Below are 16,107 nucleotides of genomic sequence, written 5' to 3'. Positions count from 1 at the left end.
ATTTGAGGCAGCCTGGGGTCCTCTAACCTCTAGTTCATTGAGTACAAAGTATGTATGAGTTCACTCTCTACATTTTATAAACTATGTAGTAAGATCATAGGATAGACTAAATACTTGGGTTATGATTCTGGTGGATTTCGTGAAAATTTTATGAAAACTTGAAACTGAGGGATCAAACAGTCAAGGAGAGAACAATGACAAACAGAATAAAACAAACTTTACTTATTAAATGGCTCTGCATAAAACAAAAGCAAAAAAAAAAAGCAAAACTTTTAAGTAATGCTGAGAAGAGAGAGTTCTAAAATTAACAGGGCTCCAAGGAGCTCATCATGCATGCTTCTGAGGAACAAGAAACCTAGCATTAGTATATCTGGGGCTTCCTGGCTTGCTTTGTTCCTTTCCAACCCAACTACCCTGCCCCTTAACTACAAATAAGCTCCAGGGGCAAAACTAATGTGATTAGTTCTGGACGGGAGTGATGGATAGTGTGGGGCAAGACAGAAGAGTATGGGAGCTAACACAGGGCTAACCAGGGATGGAAGGAGAGCAATCACACCAGGGAACTGGGTTAAAGGTCCATCTCGGTGAACACCTTGTGGTGTTGCCTAAGCTTTGACTTATCTGTCTATTCCATCCCTATGCTACCTCATCTGCCTCCTGTTCTAGCCCTGGAGGAGATGACAGATAAGGGAAAGGCAGGAACGGAAGGAACAAGGAGTGGCTGGAACAAGCATGATTTACTAATAGAAAAAACAACAGCAGGTGAGAGTAAAGGGGGTTAGCAAATCGCCTAAGGATGCTTGGAAGCAGAGGCAAAGGCTAAGCATCTGTGCATTCCTAGATCCCACCAACAGAAATGTATCTACCCTCTGGAAGCAGCTACTGTACTGAGTGGGTTCTTATCTCTCTCTCTTTAAATTCTTGGAACTAGACATTTGCCAGAAATTACTTGGCTTCAGAAAATAGAAAAAAAAAAGTCTTTGGGAGCTAAGCCCAGATCATGCACCCTTCCTGTGCTCAGAGAGGGTAACAGTTGGCAGAAGCACAGGGCATGCATACACAGAACACTGAAGGAGGGAGGGGAGCAGGAAGAAGTCTAGCCAAACACTTATAGAAAGTATACTCATAGATAGAACATGTATCTGAAGAAAAGACAAGGTGAATATGAATCTTGTGTTTATAGGTCCAGAGCCTACGTACAAACTCATCTGAACAGGATTGTGTTCGCTAGGGCACAAGTCACAAGCAAAGTAAATCCTTACCAAATTCAAGAGCCATTGCTAACAGGCACAATGCATTAGTGTTTCACAAAGCTTGAGGTGGCCATACAACAGGTGTGCAGAGGCTTATGCCCAGAGAGAGGCAGGGAGCCAGCTCAAAAGCATGAATGCACTCTCACATTTAGGGTCCCAGACAAGAGACAAAATATATCCGTGGTAGCTCTCAATCCAAAATATAAAGTATGTGAACATGCTGGGCTCAGCCAGGGGTTGTTTACAACATATGCTAGTTGGCAACAACAAGTAAGAAATAGACACACACTGTGCAAACTAGGAGAAGAGGAGCAGCTAAATGTTGCAATGTCAGACTGAGTACAAGTAGAAGCACACACATGCCGACTGAATGTGCACCCATGCCAACAGACATACATCCTCTCACTATGTTCCAAGGAAGGTGGCCCAAACACACACAACATAAGCATGCACACAGACTTCTTTCTGAAAAAAATGGATTATCTACATGAACCATAGCTCAGAGGCACAGATCATGCACACATATACATACACACAGTACTCAGAAAACAGTAGAAAATAAACAACATAATAGGCCCAAATGACCAGAGGCACAACCTGAAGAGCTTCTCGCTTTCCTTCTGCAGGAAGAGAAAGAGCAGGAAAAAAACAAAAAACAAAAAACAAAAAAAAGTAGAAAGGTTAGTAGATTCAGTTCTATTGTAGACCCCCCGCAAAATGGCAGCTAATCCTAAGGGAGGGATATGAAGCAGAGGGATTGACTCTGAACACCGAGGAGGCCATGAAGGACACCTGACTGGCTCCCAGAATCCTGTCTTCCTATATTGTCCAACCTGGTTTTTAGTAACATCTAGGGGGTACTTACTACAAAGGACAAGGTCTGCCTGGGAATTCCACTTGTCCTTTTCCTCTTTCCAAAGTGGTCTGTGTTCAGAATCAGGGCTGCCAATGCCACAGAATTGTCATTAGACTCCTCCTACAGGCAGCACAAGTTTCTGAGCACACAGTACCTTCTTCCTTCAAAAGCCATGTGAGATGAATTCGGCTGTATAGAAGTTCTTAAACCCTAAGCTTGGTGGCTGAGTCCTTCCCATTTCACAGAGCAATCTCAGTGAATTTGCTCAGTGAATCTTGGCTTGTTTCTCCAAACTAAATTAAGCTGGGCCAAAGTAGGGCATACAGTTACAGCCAGGATCAAGATGTTGAAGATGTGAAGACTTTTGGGTATATTATCAATTGCGCTAATAGAAATCACAGTGACCTGGATATGAAAGCCATCACTCCTGTATCTCAGGTTTAATTGTTATGTACTAATCTCAGCAATACTACAAAGAAAATGGACACTTTCAGATGGTCAAGTAACTCACAACAAGAGACAAAGTCTCCTTTTCTTTTCTCCAGAGACTACACTATTTACAGAAACACGTGTGGTCAGGGCAACAGGCTTCCTTCTCTATGAAATCCATCCAGCTAGGCCTTTCCACTTTCTTTTCACTCCATCTGAAAAGTCCATCACTATCACAAATAGAAGAAACTAGTTCATAAGTTCTCAATTCTTTAAGCTATTTCTGAGGGGCAAGCAGATTACCTGTCCAGACAAAAGAATAAGCTCAGCAGGAGGAATCCTCCAAAACTGTGTGGCACCAGAAAAGTGAGTGAGGATTAAAGCCCAGACACTTCCTGGGACAGGAACATTTCTCTTTCACATCCACATCCCACCCGACTGAGGATACTTTTCCTCTCTAATAAGAAAATTAGACAAGAAATACTTTGACTCTAAGGCTCAAATTGGAAATGTTTCTTTCCTTCTCCACTTCTTAAATATACTCTCAATATCATACCATATTCTGGTTACCCCTCCCCCTCCCTACCCTCAATTTCTCCAAAATTTCATTCTCAACAATAAAGTATAATCAATTTAGGGGTGAAGAAATGATTCAGTAGATAAGATGTTGCACAAGCCTGAGGCCTGGAGTTCAAAACCCCAGAATGCAAGCAGATGCTGGATGGGCATGGCAGCCCACCGAGCTTGCTAGACTAGCTGTATTGGCAACTTCCGGGTTCAACTGAAACCCTCACTCAACCAACAAGATGGAGAGCAATCAGGACTCCTGACATTAACCTTAGGCCCAAGTATGTGCACATGCACACACATAAAAATTTAAATATAAAATAAGCCCACAAAGCCATCAAGGCTCTTAAAAGATTTGATTCCAATTCCCAAATTTTCCTGTCCCACTAACTTTCTTAGAGTTGTATATACTCTGTACAATCTCATTTCCCCATACAGTCAGCAATCCACACATTCTCTCCTACTAGCCTGACACAGCTTTTCCTGATCCCTACCAAGGTAGGAGTTAAGTCCTTCTAAGGCATCTAAGCTCTGTTTATCTTTGTCTTCTTTTTAGCACTTACCATATCATGCCTTGACAAATTTCATCACCATACACATGAGAATTATGACAGACAGATAGAGATGTTGAATCTCAACTGGACACTATTGTCCTATGTCGGTTTATCACTACACCAGTCTCTTCCCTTGCTGGCTGCTTCTATTACAGTAGTTATAGTTAACCTTCAGGTCCTTACTTAACCCAGCATATTACTAGTTAGTTGCCTACCACATAGCACCTTCATACCTCATGCTCAGTTCTACTTCAGTATATGTTAAAACACACCACTACCACGAACACCACCACTACCACTACCTACCTCTTCCTACCTTCTCATATCCAAGGCCTGAGATAATCCTCCCACACCCACAGACAAACTGGATTCCTCCCAGTAAGTATGGGTTGATCACGCAATCCTCTGTAATCTACCTCCTAAATATCTTTGACATCTTTTCCTGATTTGTATTCTAGATTACCACTGACCAAATCTATAGTGTTATTGCCTCTCATTGGGGCTACAAGAAACTCTATGCTCACATCCTTGGCACTGGACATGGTCCTCTCCAATTCATACTTCATAGCCTACTCAAAATGTAGATCACAGTTTTTCTTTGCTTGGTTGCATTAATGTCTCACTTATTACAACATTTTAAATTTCCACCATTATAAATTACCCTCTGCCTCTTCTTTGTATCTGCCCCATAAGCAAAAGTCTTACTGAGTGTAACTGATCCCTGCACATCTCTCTCTCATGCTCACAGAACAGATCAGAGATTACTCTTTAAGACTGAACTCGAATAATAAAACCTCTGTGAAATTTCCTTATTTGACTTGAAAAGGCAGAATAAGGTATCTTTACATCATGTGTCAATAGTACTCACCCTCTGTGTGGACTCTTCTATGGCAATACATTATTAACAGTTTAGTTGTCTATCTATATAAACATCTCCCTCTATAGTTTTTGAGAGCTGTGAACCTGTAAGTGTATGTATGTGTAAGTATGTACACATGTATGTACACACTTGTTAAATTTGGTGGGAAGTGCCTTTACCTAATGTGATGGTTTGTATATGCTTGGCCCAGGGAATGGCACTATTAGAATGTGTGATCTTGTTGGCGTAGGTGTGTGTGTCACTGTGAACATGGGCTTAAGACCTTCACTCTAACTGCCTGGAAGCCAGTATTCTGCTAGCAGCCTTCAGATAAAGATGTAGAACTCTCAGCTCTGTCTGCACTATGTCTGTCTGGATGCTGCCATGTTCCCACCTTGATGATAATAGACTGAACCTCTGAACCTGTAAGACAGTCCCAATTAAATACTGTCCTTTATTAAGACTTGCCATTGTCATGGCGTCTGTTCACAGCAGTAAAACCTTAACTAAGATACCCACTGAGCTATCTTGCTAGCTTTCTACCTTACTTTTTGAGACAGGATCTTTTGCAGTACTCAAAAGTCACCAGTTTGACTAGACTGGCTGGCCAGCAAGTCAGAGAGCTTCCTGTCTCTGCCTCCACCATGCTGAGATTATACAAGCATGTGCCTCAGTGCATTTTATATCAAGTAAGCCATCCCCTAGCCTCCGAACTGTGAACTTCTTGAGAATATCTTGTGAGCAAGCAATCCATGAACTTACTTGAGAATCAGCATTATATATTTGATCTTACCTTTGTACCTTTGTAGTCAGAAGGCTCAGCAAATCTAGCACTTGTATTTAGCAAAGGGAATCTATAAATTTTAGGACTTAGAACATTTCTAAGAAAAATCTCTCTTGTCCAGGACCAAAGATAGTATGTCAGAAGCCTATGCCATCTTCAGAAGTGGAGGCAGAAGAATCAGAAGTTCAATGTTATCTGTCCTTAGCTACAAGGAAGTGAATGTCAATGGAGTACGCATGAGGCTCTGTCTCAAAACACACTATTTTTTAATTAAAAGTTGTCAGAGAGGCTTCATCAGTAAGATATTTAAGCAGAGACCTGAGGGAAAGGAATAAAAGGAACATTCAGAGTCCTTGAAGAGAAGTATTTTCAGTTTAATATTCCCAAGTGTGAACCCTAAGATGAGAACATAATTGGTGTGGAAGAACAGCTAGTTTTCAGTAAGAGCCAATTCAAGTCCTCAGAAGAATTCTGACTTTCACTCTCGGTGAGACAGAAAATCATTGGAGGTGGTGAATAAGGAGTGATATGGTCTTTGATAACAATTACTCTGATTGCTGTGACAGAACAGATTATAGAGGGACAGGGGTTTAAACAAGAAGACCAGTTAGACTACTGCAATAATCTAGATGGAAGAAAATGATGGCTCAAGCAGAAATGAATGTGATGGAGGCAGAGATCACTGTTCAAAACGCAGAAGACAGGTTAGTAATATGACTCAGCAGCTCCGAGTTCAACCCCTGGAACCCATATGCCGGAAGAAAGAACTGGCTCCTGTCCTCTGACATATGCACATGTATGTATACACACACACACACACACACACACACACACACACACTTGCCACAGCGAGTGAGCGAGACAGAGACAGAGACACAGACACAGACAGAGAGAGACAGAGACACAGGCAGACAGAGACAGAGAATGAATGAATGAATAACGTTAAAGGTAGAGGAGGCAGAGTTTTCTAATAGATTGGATAGTAGTTGTGAGAAAAAAAAGTCAGGAACGACTGCTATTTACAGGTAAGAAAAACTAGATAAAAAGCAGAATTGCTGGGGAATTGGGGAGAAAGATATAGAGTTTGGTGTGGGATATGCTCTGTCTACAACACCTGTTTACCTCCTAATAATGATACTGAGTAGATGTAGAGTGGTATTTATGGAAGATGTAAGTCTCAGAGTGATCATAAATCCCTAAGTCTGAAAGATTATCACTTTAGCAGTGGGTATGAGCAGAGAGAAGTGGCATGGTTGAGCCTTGGGATGCTAAGAGGTTAAAGAGATAAAGACGGATAGACAAACATAGCCTGAAAACAACAACACAAAAATTACAGTGAGAAAGAGCCCAGACAGTTTTTATGGGAGACAAGTGAAGAGAATGTCTCAAAAAGAATCAGGGCATAAAGACGTATGATCAAAGGGAAGGACAGAGAGTCCAGGAACAACTCCTGCTCTCGTGCTCAGTTCATGTCTGACAAGTGTTCTACAGCTGTTTTAGAGGAAACAGTTTAATAAATTATACCAGACAACTAACAAATCCTAAAAAAAAAAAAAAAATTTTGGGCTGGGGAAATGGCTGTTAAATGTCTGCTGTGCAAGCATGAAGACCTGAATTCAGGTATCTTCCTCTATTACACACATGAGGTATTAAATCTTAGTGACTTTGTATTAACCATGATTTCTCAGCTATTAACAAAATCATGATCAACACAAGGAAAAAGTGACAAATTGAATTTTATCAAAATTCAAGACTTTTGTGTACTACTTCACATTAATTATAATCAGTCTTATTAAATAACAAACAAACAAATATTAGAGATCCTATGGAGAAACTGGAATTCTGTGCACTGTTAGTAGGTAGTAATATAAAATTCTGCACTTTAGCAACTGAGCCATCTCCACAATCCCTAATCCTTTGAGGTACTTTTCAAAGAATTTTATAGGTTTAGGTTCATATACTTAGGTCTGTGAACCATTTGGAGTTGTTTTGTGCTAGTCGGGGTTCAACTTCAACTCTTGTGCGTTGTGCATGTCAAATTGTCTCTCATAATTTATTTTACTGTTCTTTCCTTAAAAATGGCCTTAGGACTTTTGTCAAAGCTGTGCTGGACATTTTTCACTCTGACTCCTTACTTTATGTTTAGCATGGGCTTGAGAAGGGACCCTGTCTCAAAACATAAGGAATCGAGAGTCATAGTGGAAGATGATGTCTGACGCTGTAGTCCCACCTCAGAGCACACACCCAAAAGAAATGAGAGCAAGCACTTAGCGTACACCATCTCCCTATGCTCAGAGCAGCACTGTTCACCACAGCCGACAGAAGATGCTACCCAACTGTTCACAACAGGCAGACGGATGGGTGAAAACGTAGTGTATACGTGCAGTGGCATACTGCTTGGGAGGAAATGTTGACACACGGATGAACCTGGAGGATATGAGGCCAAACAAAATAAGCCACCCTCAGAGGATAAATGTAATTTGCTTCTACTCACATACATTCACTATGTCATTCACTAAAGCAGTTGGTTCACAGAAACAAAGTTTATATACTAAGGGAGGTAGAAGAGACAGTTAGTATTTAACTGTTTCAGAGCTGGAAAAAGCACATAGATGTAGTGATGGTTATATAATGTGAATATACAGAATTTACAATTTAAAGTGGTTAAAATTTTTGTTACACATATTTTACCACAGTAAAACTTTTTAATAATAAAGTAATAAAATTTTTATAAAACATTACTCTCCCTAGACACATAATGAAAATGTGTGGGTCAGGAAAATGAACAACACATAAAATAAGACACAATTATTTACAAGTAATATATGCATTTATATCCAGAACATACAAACAGCTTGCATACAACTTACTAACAACTAAGCACATAATTTTTAAAATGTTCCAAGAGTTTACTGCACATTACTCTAGTGATAATGTAAAAAGGACCAACAAACACCTGAGAAATGTTTAGTAACATTAGATGGTATGAAAATGCAAATCAAAACTTCACTGAGAAACCACTTTACATTGGTATTATTTAAGTCCTTAAATATTAAAGAGGTATACGGTATTTTTTTTTTAAATTGAAAATGCCTCCGATCCCATTTCATTAGTAATTTACCCATAGCTCTTCTCCCATGGAGAACCATACATGGCCATGTGCTACATACCATTCCAGTGAACAACAGCATACATTTAACCGTGTTTATGTCACATGGCCTTGGTCTACTGTAGACTATATACCATCTAGGTTCGTGTATATACTTTAGTGCTCACACAATCAGGAGGTTACCAATAGTGTATTTCTCAGGCTGCATTTCTGTCAAGTAATACATGACTAAACTAGTTTCTCAAGTATCTTTTCCTCAATATTATATACTACAATAGGCCCTAAGGGGGTGTGTTTATTTCTCTCTTTTTATAGAAATAGAAGCATCTCATACACATCATTCTGCACTATGCTCTTTTTTTTTTAGGTTGACAAAGATTAGATAGCTTTCCATTTGAATAAAGAGCTACCCCACCTTTTTTTTATACCTACATGGTACTGCATCCCATTGTTTCTGTGTGCCAAAATTTTATTTCACCATATATTTAAAGGACATTTAGGTGGTTTTTCAATCCTTACTATTTAAAACAATACTTCAAAAATAACCTTGTACATATGCCACTTCCACATGTAGAAATATGTCTGCAGGATACGTTCCTGGAAGCGAGGCTGAGGGCTCTAAAGGTGCATATATTTATAACGCTGATACATTCTCCCACATGCTTTCCTTAGAGGTTATCTCATCCCATCGCATCCCATCAACATTGTATGAGTACCTGACTCTTTACACTTCTGCCAGTAAGATATGCTTCTTCCCTTACACTTCTGGCAATAAGATACACTTCCTCATTGTAATTTTGTCTTGGGAAACCTAATCAGGTTATATGCAAAAGAGGATAACCCCATTTACATTTAAAATTGGATAAATATAGCATATGCTCTTTGGATAAATTTAATTTTGATTGGGAGAAGAAAATGTAAAACTACAGATTTCCATACTGCCTAGAAACAAATTCTTTTATTTCCTGCAGTTAAAAATACCATTGTTTTACTTCTCAGGTAGCTAGGGACGGCTAACAGGGAATGGAAGCCATGGAGGGTTGCTGGGCCCTCGGACAGGGTCAGCACTGCTAAACTGGCAGCTTCTAGATGCTCCAACTCAGAAGTAAGGTTCAGTGTGAGTAAGGCCAGAACTAGGACGGAGACAGGTAGAGGCACAGACATTTCCTGTGACCATGGGGGAAGTACCATCAACTACTAGGGAGATGGGAATCTTTCAAAGAAGACCGTGAAAAGGCATTTAAAATGCAACATAGGATTCTTTTCCTGCCCCTGTGGGACCCAGGAATAAATGTTCTTTATTCCCTACTCTTGCTTCCCACATCTAAACTACAGCCTGCTGTGACCCTAATGGTCCTCTCTCTTTTGAATGGCTACTTCCCAGGGTCCCCCAAAAGACTGGAAATGGCCTAGGACAGGAACTAGAACCTCCCTCCTAACCTTAGCACCCTCTTTCCTTCTATTTTCCAAAGATTTGCTTAAAGTCTGAATTAAAATAATCTACATTGATTCAAGCTATGGACCAACCACATCACTTCTTTAAGCCCACCACAATGCAGACGAATGCCATACTGAGCCAGTGGGGTCCCATTCCACAGACACTCAGAGTACCTGAGGGGATGTCTTCTACTGAAAGATGACTTGCCGTCTGTACTAGCTCTTGCAGAAGTTTTTTCTGCCTCAGTCTTTTTTCTCTTAGAACGTTTTTAAAATTGTTGATGCATTTGTTAAGGTAAATGGTCTCTGCACATACTTGCTCTAAACTCAGTTTGCCTTGATTAGGAGAGTCAGGTCTGGAACAAGTCTCACTTCCCAGACATGGGGCTAGAGGGAAACTGAGCAATGAGTTTGCAAGAGGTAAGTTGTTAGAAGCAAGAGAGAAGTTGCTTGGTGCTTGAGGTGTCTGATCACCCTGTATAGAGATGCCTACTCCACCAGAGACCACACTGAGCAAGCTCTCACTTCCCTGACTTGCTGGACTCTCCACTGAACAATCGTGAGCACCTCCTGAACTTACTGTCCAAAGAAGTCTGTCACTGTTCTCTGACTGAGAACCACTCTCGTTGCTTTCCAGGTCCTCAGGACTGATGGATCCATTGTTATCCAGCTTCTGAAATACGCCCTGCAGAGCCAAACGGAAGTGGTGGATTGCTCGACTCAGCTTAGTTGTGTGAAATTTAATTTCTACATCTTCATCCTCCTGGGAGCCACCCAGAACACAGGAAGACTTATCAAAGACATTCTTAAGGACCCGGGCAGTACAGTTCTCTTCTTCATTCAGATCAATATGAACCATGTCACTGAAAGTCTCAGGCCCTATCATCACTTCCTGCACTGTGCTGTCAGGACTCAGAGTCGTAAGCCTTCTAGACTTGTCTGCCAAAAGGTCCTCCAGCTGCTTTGGGCTCAGAATATCAAGTCCAACTTCACAGCCTAGCATCTTGTCCTCTGTGTTTACTGTCTCTGCTTTCAGTGGTCCAGACAGTAAAAGACAACTGCTGCCCTTAATTGTATTGTTGTAATCTCTTTGTAGCTTTGTCACATTACATGCCTCATGTTCTTGGCTGCCCTGTTTGAAAATCTGTAATTTTCCACAATCTTCCTCTTTTGAGACTAACACTGAGGAAGACCCCTCAAGTTGATGGAGGAGAGGAAGTTCACCACAACGACCACTGATTACCTGGGATGCTCCTGATGTCCCTTTTACTTTATCCTGCAGCTCAGACACATCACTCTGCTTTGCTAAGCCATCCTTTGGTAGATAATGAAGGCCTTGATGCTCAGAAGCCTGGGGTTCTCTATGTTGATCCTGAGTCCTCATCTGGTGTGGTTCCATCATTTGTCTTCTGTTCCCTGTTTCTAGCTGAAGACCTGGTTTACCCTGATTTAAAGAGTTCCAACTGTGGTCTTGATGTTGTTGCAAGCATGATAGAGACTCCTTTGTGGGATTCTTACACCCTTCTGGCCAGACTGGTTCTTCTCTGGTAGCAACTCTGACCCCCACACTCTGCAAAAGGATGGATTTTTGCAAGATGAGGTCTCTGTGCTCTAGATGGACAAGTTTCACCACAGTGGGCCGGGGGGCAGGAGCTGTGCCTGCCCTGTATGCCTCTTGGATATACCTGTTGCACTGCATGCCATTAACACAGAGGTGCTTAGTTAGAAAGTTGTCCACCAGTTCCACAGTGTTTTCCCCATCATGTTCAGGAAGTCCATACAGATAAAGAATGGCTTCCTCTCTGGATCTTTCTACATGGAGTTCCTGGGCCTTTTCCCCATTGCACACTTTGCCCAAAGAGCTGCTGCCCACGTGCAGGCCTTCTATTTCACTCAGTACTGAATCTACACAGCTAGACACTTCGTCCACAGAGCCCTGGACTTGGTTCAAGTGCTGTTGCAACTCAGCAATCTCAGACTGAAGACGACTGATACCTTGCAGCTCTCTGATGATATATTCTACTACATCTCCCAGAGGCTCTTGATGTTCATGCATACACCTTTGGCCAGGACTTCTGGGAAAAATGAGCCTTGCTTGGTTTCTCTCTGAAGGCTCTGAACAGCTTGTCATACTGGCAGGTGAGAGTTCCCGAGAATCAGACCCTGAAGCACAAGCAGTGGAGGCCAGAGAAGGTTGGCTATTGGCTTGCTGCTCAAAGCTACAAAGTTGGGCCAGGTCCCCATCTCTCTCTCCAATAGTGGAGTCTGCTGACTCACAGCAAGGGGGTGAGAAGTTATCCTCTGGTAAGGACCCAGTAGGACCTGTGGACTTGCTCTTGACACTACATATAGCCTCTGCCCTAACCTTATCTGGTGAGAGGCTGGATGAAGGTCCCAATGTCAGCATGATTTCTTCCTCAGACTCTCGCAAGAGTCGCTTCATTTTCCCCCTCAGGAGAGGTGATGGCTATTTGCTTCTTTCTCTTTCCTCCTTTCTTGGTAGAATGCTGAATAGAAATGGCCGTGGAAGAGCCTAGTCCTTCTTTTTCTTTCCTTCTTCCTTCCTTTCTCTTTCTGGATTGCTTTTTAGCAACTATTGCTAGTTGAAGCTCTAGGCTTAGCCACAGTACTGCCTGGAGTGACCTCACGTATAGGCCTCAAACCTGACACATGTCTCTGGATCCTGGCTTGGCTTTTATCCTGTAGCTCATGAAAAAAGAACAGTACACTCAGATAAAAGAGAAACAGGAAACTTAAATATGACCATGCTGTCAAGCAGGGCTAAGAACAATGCCTTCAAAGACAGTAAGAATTCAGCCTGAGCAGCCCTCCAACCTTTGCCTTAAAGGCTGTAGGCAGCAGTGCTCTTTCCTTGGCTCAATTTAAAATATTGATTCAAAACCAAATCAAGTCTTTTATGTTCTTAACAAGTTCAAAGACAGTATTGAGACAAGCTGCTGGGAAGTGAGTAAGGAAAAGTAAGGTCAGTTGGTGACTTCATAGTTAAACCTTCACAAAATTCAGCACTGGAATCTGACTCAGGGATGAACAAGTATATGTTTAACATCCACACACAAAATGAAAAGACAAACATGAGATATTTCTTTCCTATCCATTTTGTTTTTTTCTGGTGAGGATTCAGATCTTCTACAGTTCATCATTGTTTGGTGATAGCAACCATTCACTTGGAAAAGAGACCATGGCAAGTTTTTGAAGGAGGAAAAGTTACTGTTACAGCTAATTCCAGAATGAGGTGGTAAAGTATACATGCAGCAATGCCCAGAATTCAGATTTAAGTCTAATAGGGCAGACAGCTAAAGGCCTACAAATAGTAAACTCACTACAGGGTCAATGGATCCTGCAAGGCACTGTCGACATGACTGTACTGATCAAGTAACAGCAGGATGCTAACCCTCTGACTGGTCAGGGCACAGTGATGCATGGCACAAGCAGAAAGTTGGCTGTATTACACAGGGTACTTTGCTGTTCTCCAAAAACAGTTGTGCAGGCTACACTTATATCATTCTTGCTCCTGGTACCTTAAGATACTGGTAGGACAGAAATGGATTACTATCTTATACACATTTCCTTTTTATTAGGAAGATGCAAAATGTTGGGAAGAACAGAGTGAAAAGTACAAGGGGAAAACAGAGACTTAGGAGATACATGGGGATACTAATACTCTATGGCCGTGCGAGACCTGAGAGGGCCCTGAAAGAGACAAGATGGGCTAGTAGGCACACTACCATTAAGTTATTTGACATGGGATCATTTCCCTGGCTTTTTTTTTTTTTTAATGATTTTAAGTCTTCTAAATCCTTACTAAAAGAGAGAAATTGCCTTAAAGAACAAAAGCTGACCTGATGGTCACCTAATCTACAATGAGTCCATGAGCCTGAAATTTAAAAGTACTGCACCTCCCTGAATAGAGAAGCAGGACAAGTCATAGGACATGGGGAAAGATGAGCTGGTGTCTTGGGGTTTTTTTTGTTGTTTTTGTTTTTTGGGTTTTTTTTTTGTTCGTTTTTGTTTTTTGTTTTTTGTTTTTCTGAGACAGGATTTCTTTGCATAGCCCTGGCTGTCCTGGAACTCACTCTGTAGACCAGGCTGGTCTTTAACTCAGAAATCTTCCTGCCTCTACCTCCTGAGTGCTGAGATTAAAGGCATGTACCATCACTGCCTGGCAAGCTGGTGTTTTTATGGGAGATAACCAGGTCAAGAACCAAGAGGCAGAAACTATATGAATTTCCATTTCCTATCTCCCTGTCTTCTCTCCCACTCCTATAAGAACTCTACTTTATCAAGGAATTTTTCATCTAAGTCAATTACATATTTTGTGAGGCCACAAACAAGTCCAATACACCCATTACTACTTTATGTTGGATCTCAAGAAACCAGGCTCATAGCAGCTTCTCCCAGTTCCAAACAGAGGCTTGCTTCCATTTTAAACAAACATGCAAAACCATCCAAACCTTCTTTGATTGGTAGCCACTGCCTCTCTATGAAGTAAATTTAAGAATTACCCGCTGGACATACATGTTCCAGAATGGCACCAAAACTACTTGGTCATCCTGGATTTTAGGCTCTGAGGCAGGAAATAAGTTCATTGTATTACCTGAGGGTTGCTTAGTCACTCTGCTTGGAGCTCAATGGACTATCAGAAAATGGGCAACCTATGGAGCCAGGAGACTCAAGCCAGCCTTCTTCCTAAATCTCTCTTTGCTACTACTGAATGGAATGGCAAGGGCCATGTGGAAGGACAATCTCATCTCCAAGTCAACTTGAGTTAATAAATGCATAAAGCGGATACCAGGTATTAAGCTAAATGTCAGGAATATAAGAAACAGTCTCTACTCTTTAATATATTACAGTTAGGGAGATGGAGAATAGATGAGAATGAATGATAATATGAAGTGATATATGTTACTGACACATTGTAATGTAAAAAGTTAGCATTTACTACAGCAGTAAAGAATAAGAAAGAAATGATACTGACAAGAATACCTTTCTTACCCATCATTGAATATGTATTATCAAAAGCAATGCACTTCTGTCTTAGGTTGGTAAGGCTCTGTGTAGAATCTTACCCGTCCTTGGCTTGTCAGCCTGTTAATTGAATAACTCTGTCTGGGGGTCCATTTTCAGGTTCAAGCCATGTACTTTGGCTGCCAACATGCTGACGTTGTTAAAGAAAAGCTTTAACACAATGGGCAAGAATAAAAGTATTCCCAGGGCAAAAAGGGCTAGCATGATCAAGCTATATATGCCATTTTTGAAGCTTGACCAAAATAGAAATACTGACCTCAGACCATGGATAATTTTATCTGCAGTATCTATGGCAACAACACTTAGCAGAGCAACATTCTTGAAATTCATAAGCTCCCAAGAGGTGTTGGAATTATGCCAAATAATTTCAGACAGGAATCTAAATTTTAGGCTAGAACAAGGAAGTAGGCTTCAGACATGAAAATGACCTTGGGCTAGGACAGGGAAGTAGGCTCAGATACTTTGGTCATCTTGATAAGCCCTTAGAAACAGTGATCATGAGAGTGTTCATGTAATTGGGTTCAATGCCTTGCTTTTTATTTGACTATTTGTGTTTATTGTCCATCTGTATTGTAAATAAATAAAATATCCAGTAAAAATAATTTAAAAAAAAAGAAAAGAAATGATACACAAAACCAGGACAGGTAAGGTCATAGAGACTGTTTCCTTGAGGATGGAATAAGAAGGCTTTGGTGCATCCTCTGCTTAAACCCAGGCCCCTGGTTAACATTGAAGTTTTTGCCGTCATTCTGCCTGTATGTTGGCCTATCCACTGCAGTCGAGTCTATCAACTTCATGCACATACTCTGAAACATGCATATATTTTTGTGGCTTTTTTCCCTAAGGAATGCTTGATGCTGGAAAAAAATAAGTCTGTCCTTCAGGAGCTGTCTTCAAAAGGAGACACAGGAAAGGAAACTGAAGTAACCAGAAAGCTAAAGATTTAATGATGGAAAACTAAGAATTAGGGTAGGGAGTGGGTAAACTGCATTTCATCAGCACTAACCTACTAAAACCATGTCAAGAGAAACACGTCTCAGTATTCTTAAATGGTTGATTCATTTACCCCTCTCTCTGACTTGTCAGATAGACATGATTAAGAACGTGACTGTTTCTTGTAAAAAAAAAAATGCCTCTGACCCAAATTTTGGCTTGAAGGAAACAACCACGGGCCTCTGGGAAACAGGCAAAGATTCTATAAACACATATATCA

The 16,107-nt window shown here is 41.0% G+C and overlaps 1 protein-coding gene across 1 annotated transcript in view; it reads right to left on the bottom strand.

Annotated features, from left to right (window-relative positions):
* Unc13b (unc-13 homolog B) overlaps positions 1–16,107 on the bottom strand; it is a 53,726-nt gene that overhangs the window by 33,679 nt on the left and 3,940 nt on the right. Inside the window, exons 2-3 of the mRNA XM_028779039.1 lie at positions 10,023–12,548; positions 1,851–1,873 (exon numbers count right to left, since the gene is read on the bottom strand). Of these exons, the coding sequence (XP_028634872.1) occupies positions 1,851–1,873; positions 10,023–12,291 (2,292 nt within the window). The 5' untranslated portion in view covers positions 12,292–12,548. The remainder of the gene's footprint in view (positions 1–1,850; positions 1,874–10,022; positions 12,549–16,107) is intronic.

Source organism: Grammomys surdaster, unplaced genomic scaffold, assembly GCF_004785775.1.
Source record: "Grammomys surdaster isolate TR1022 unplaced genomic scaffold, NIH_TR_1.0 344, whole genome shotgun sequence".
Classification (NCBI taxonomy): domain Eukaryota; kingdom Metazoa; phylum Chordata; class Mammalia; order Rodentia; family Muridae; genus Grammomys; species Grammomys surdaster.
Note: the sequence above shows the minus strand (reverse complement) of the source record. Positions and strands in the feature narration are given on the sequence as shown.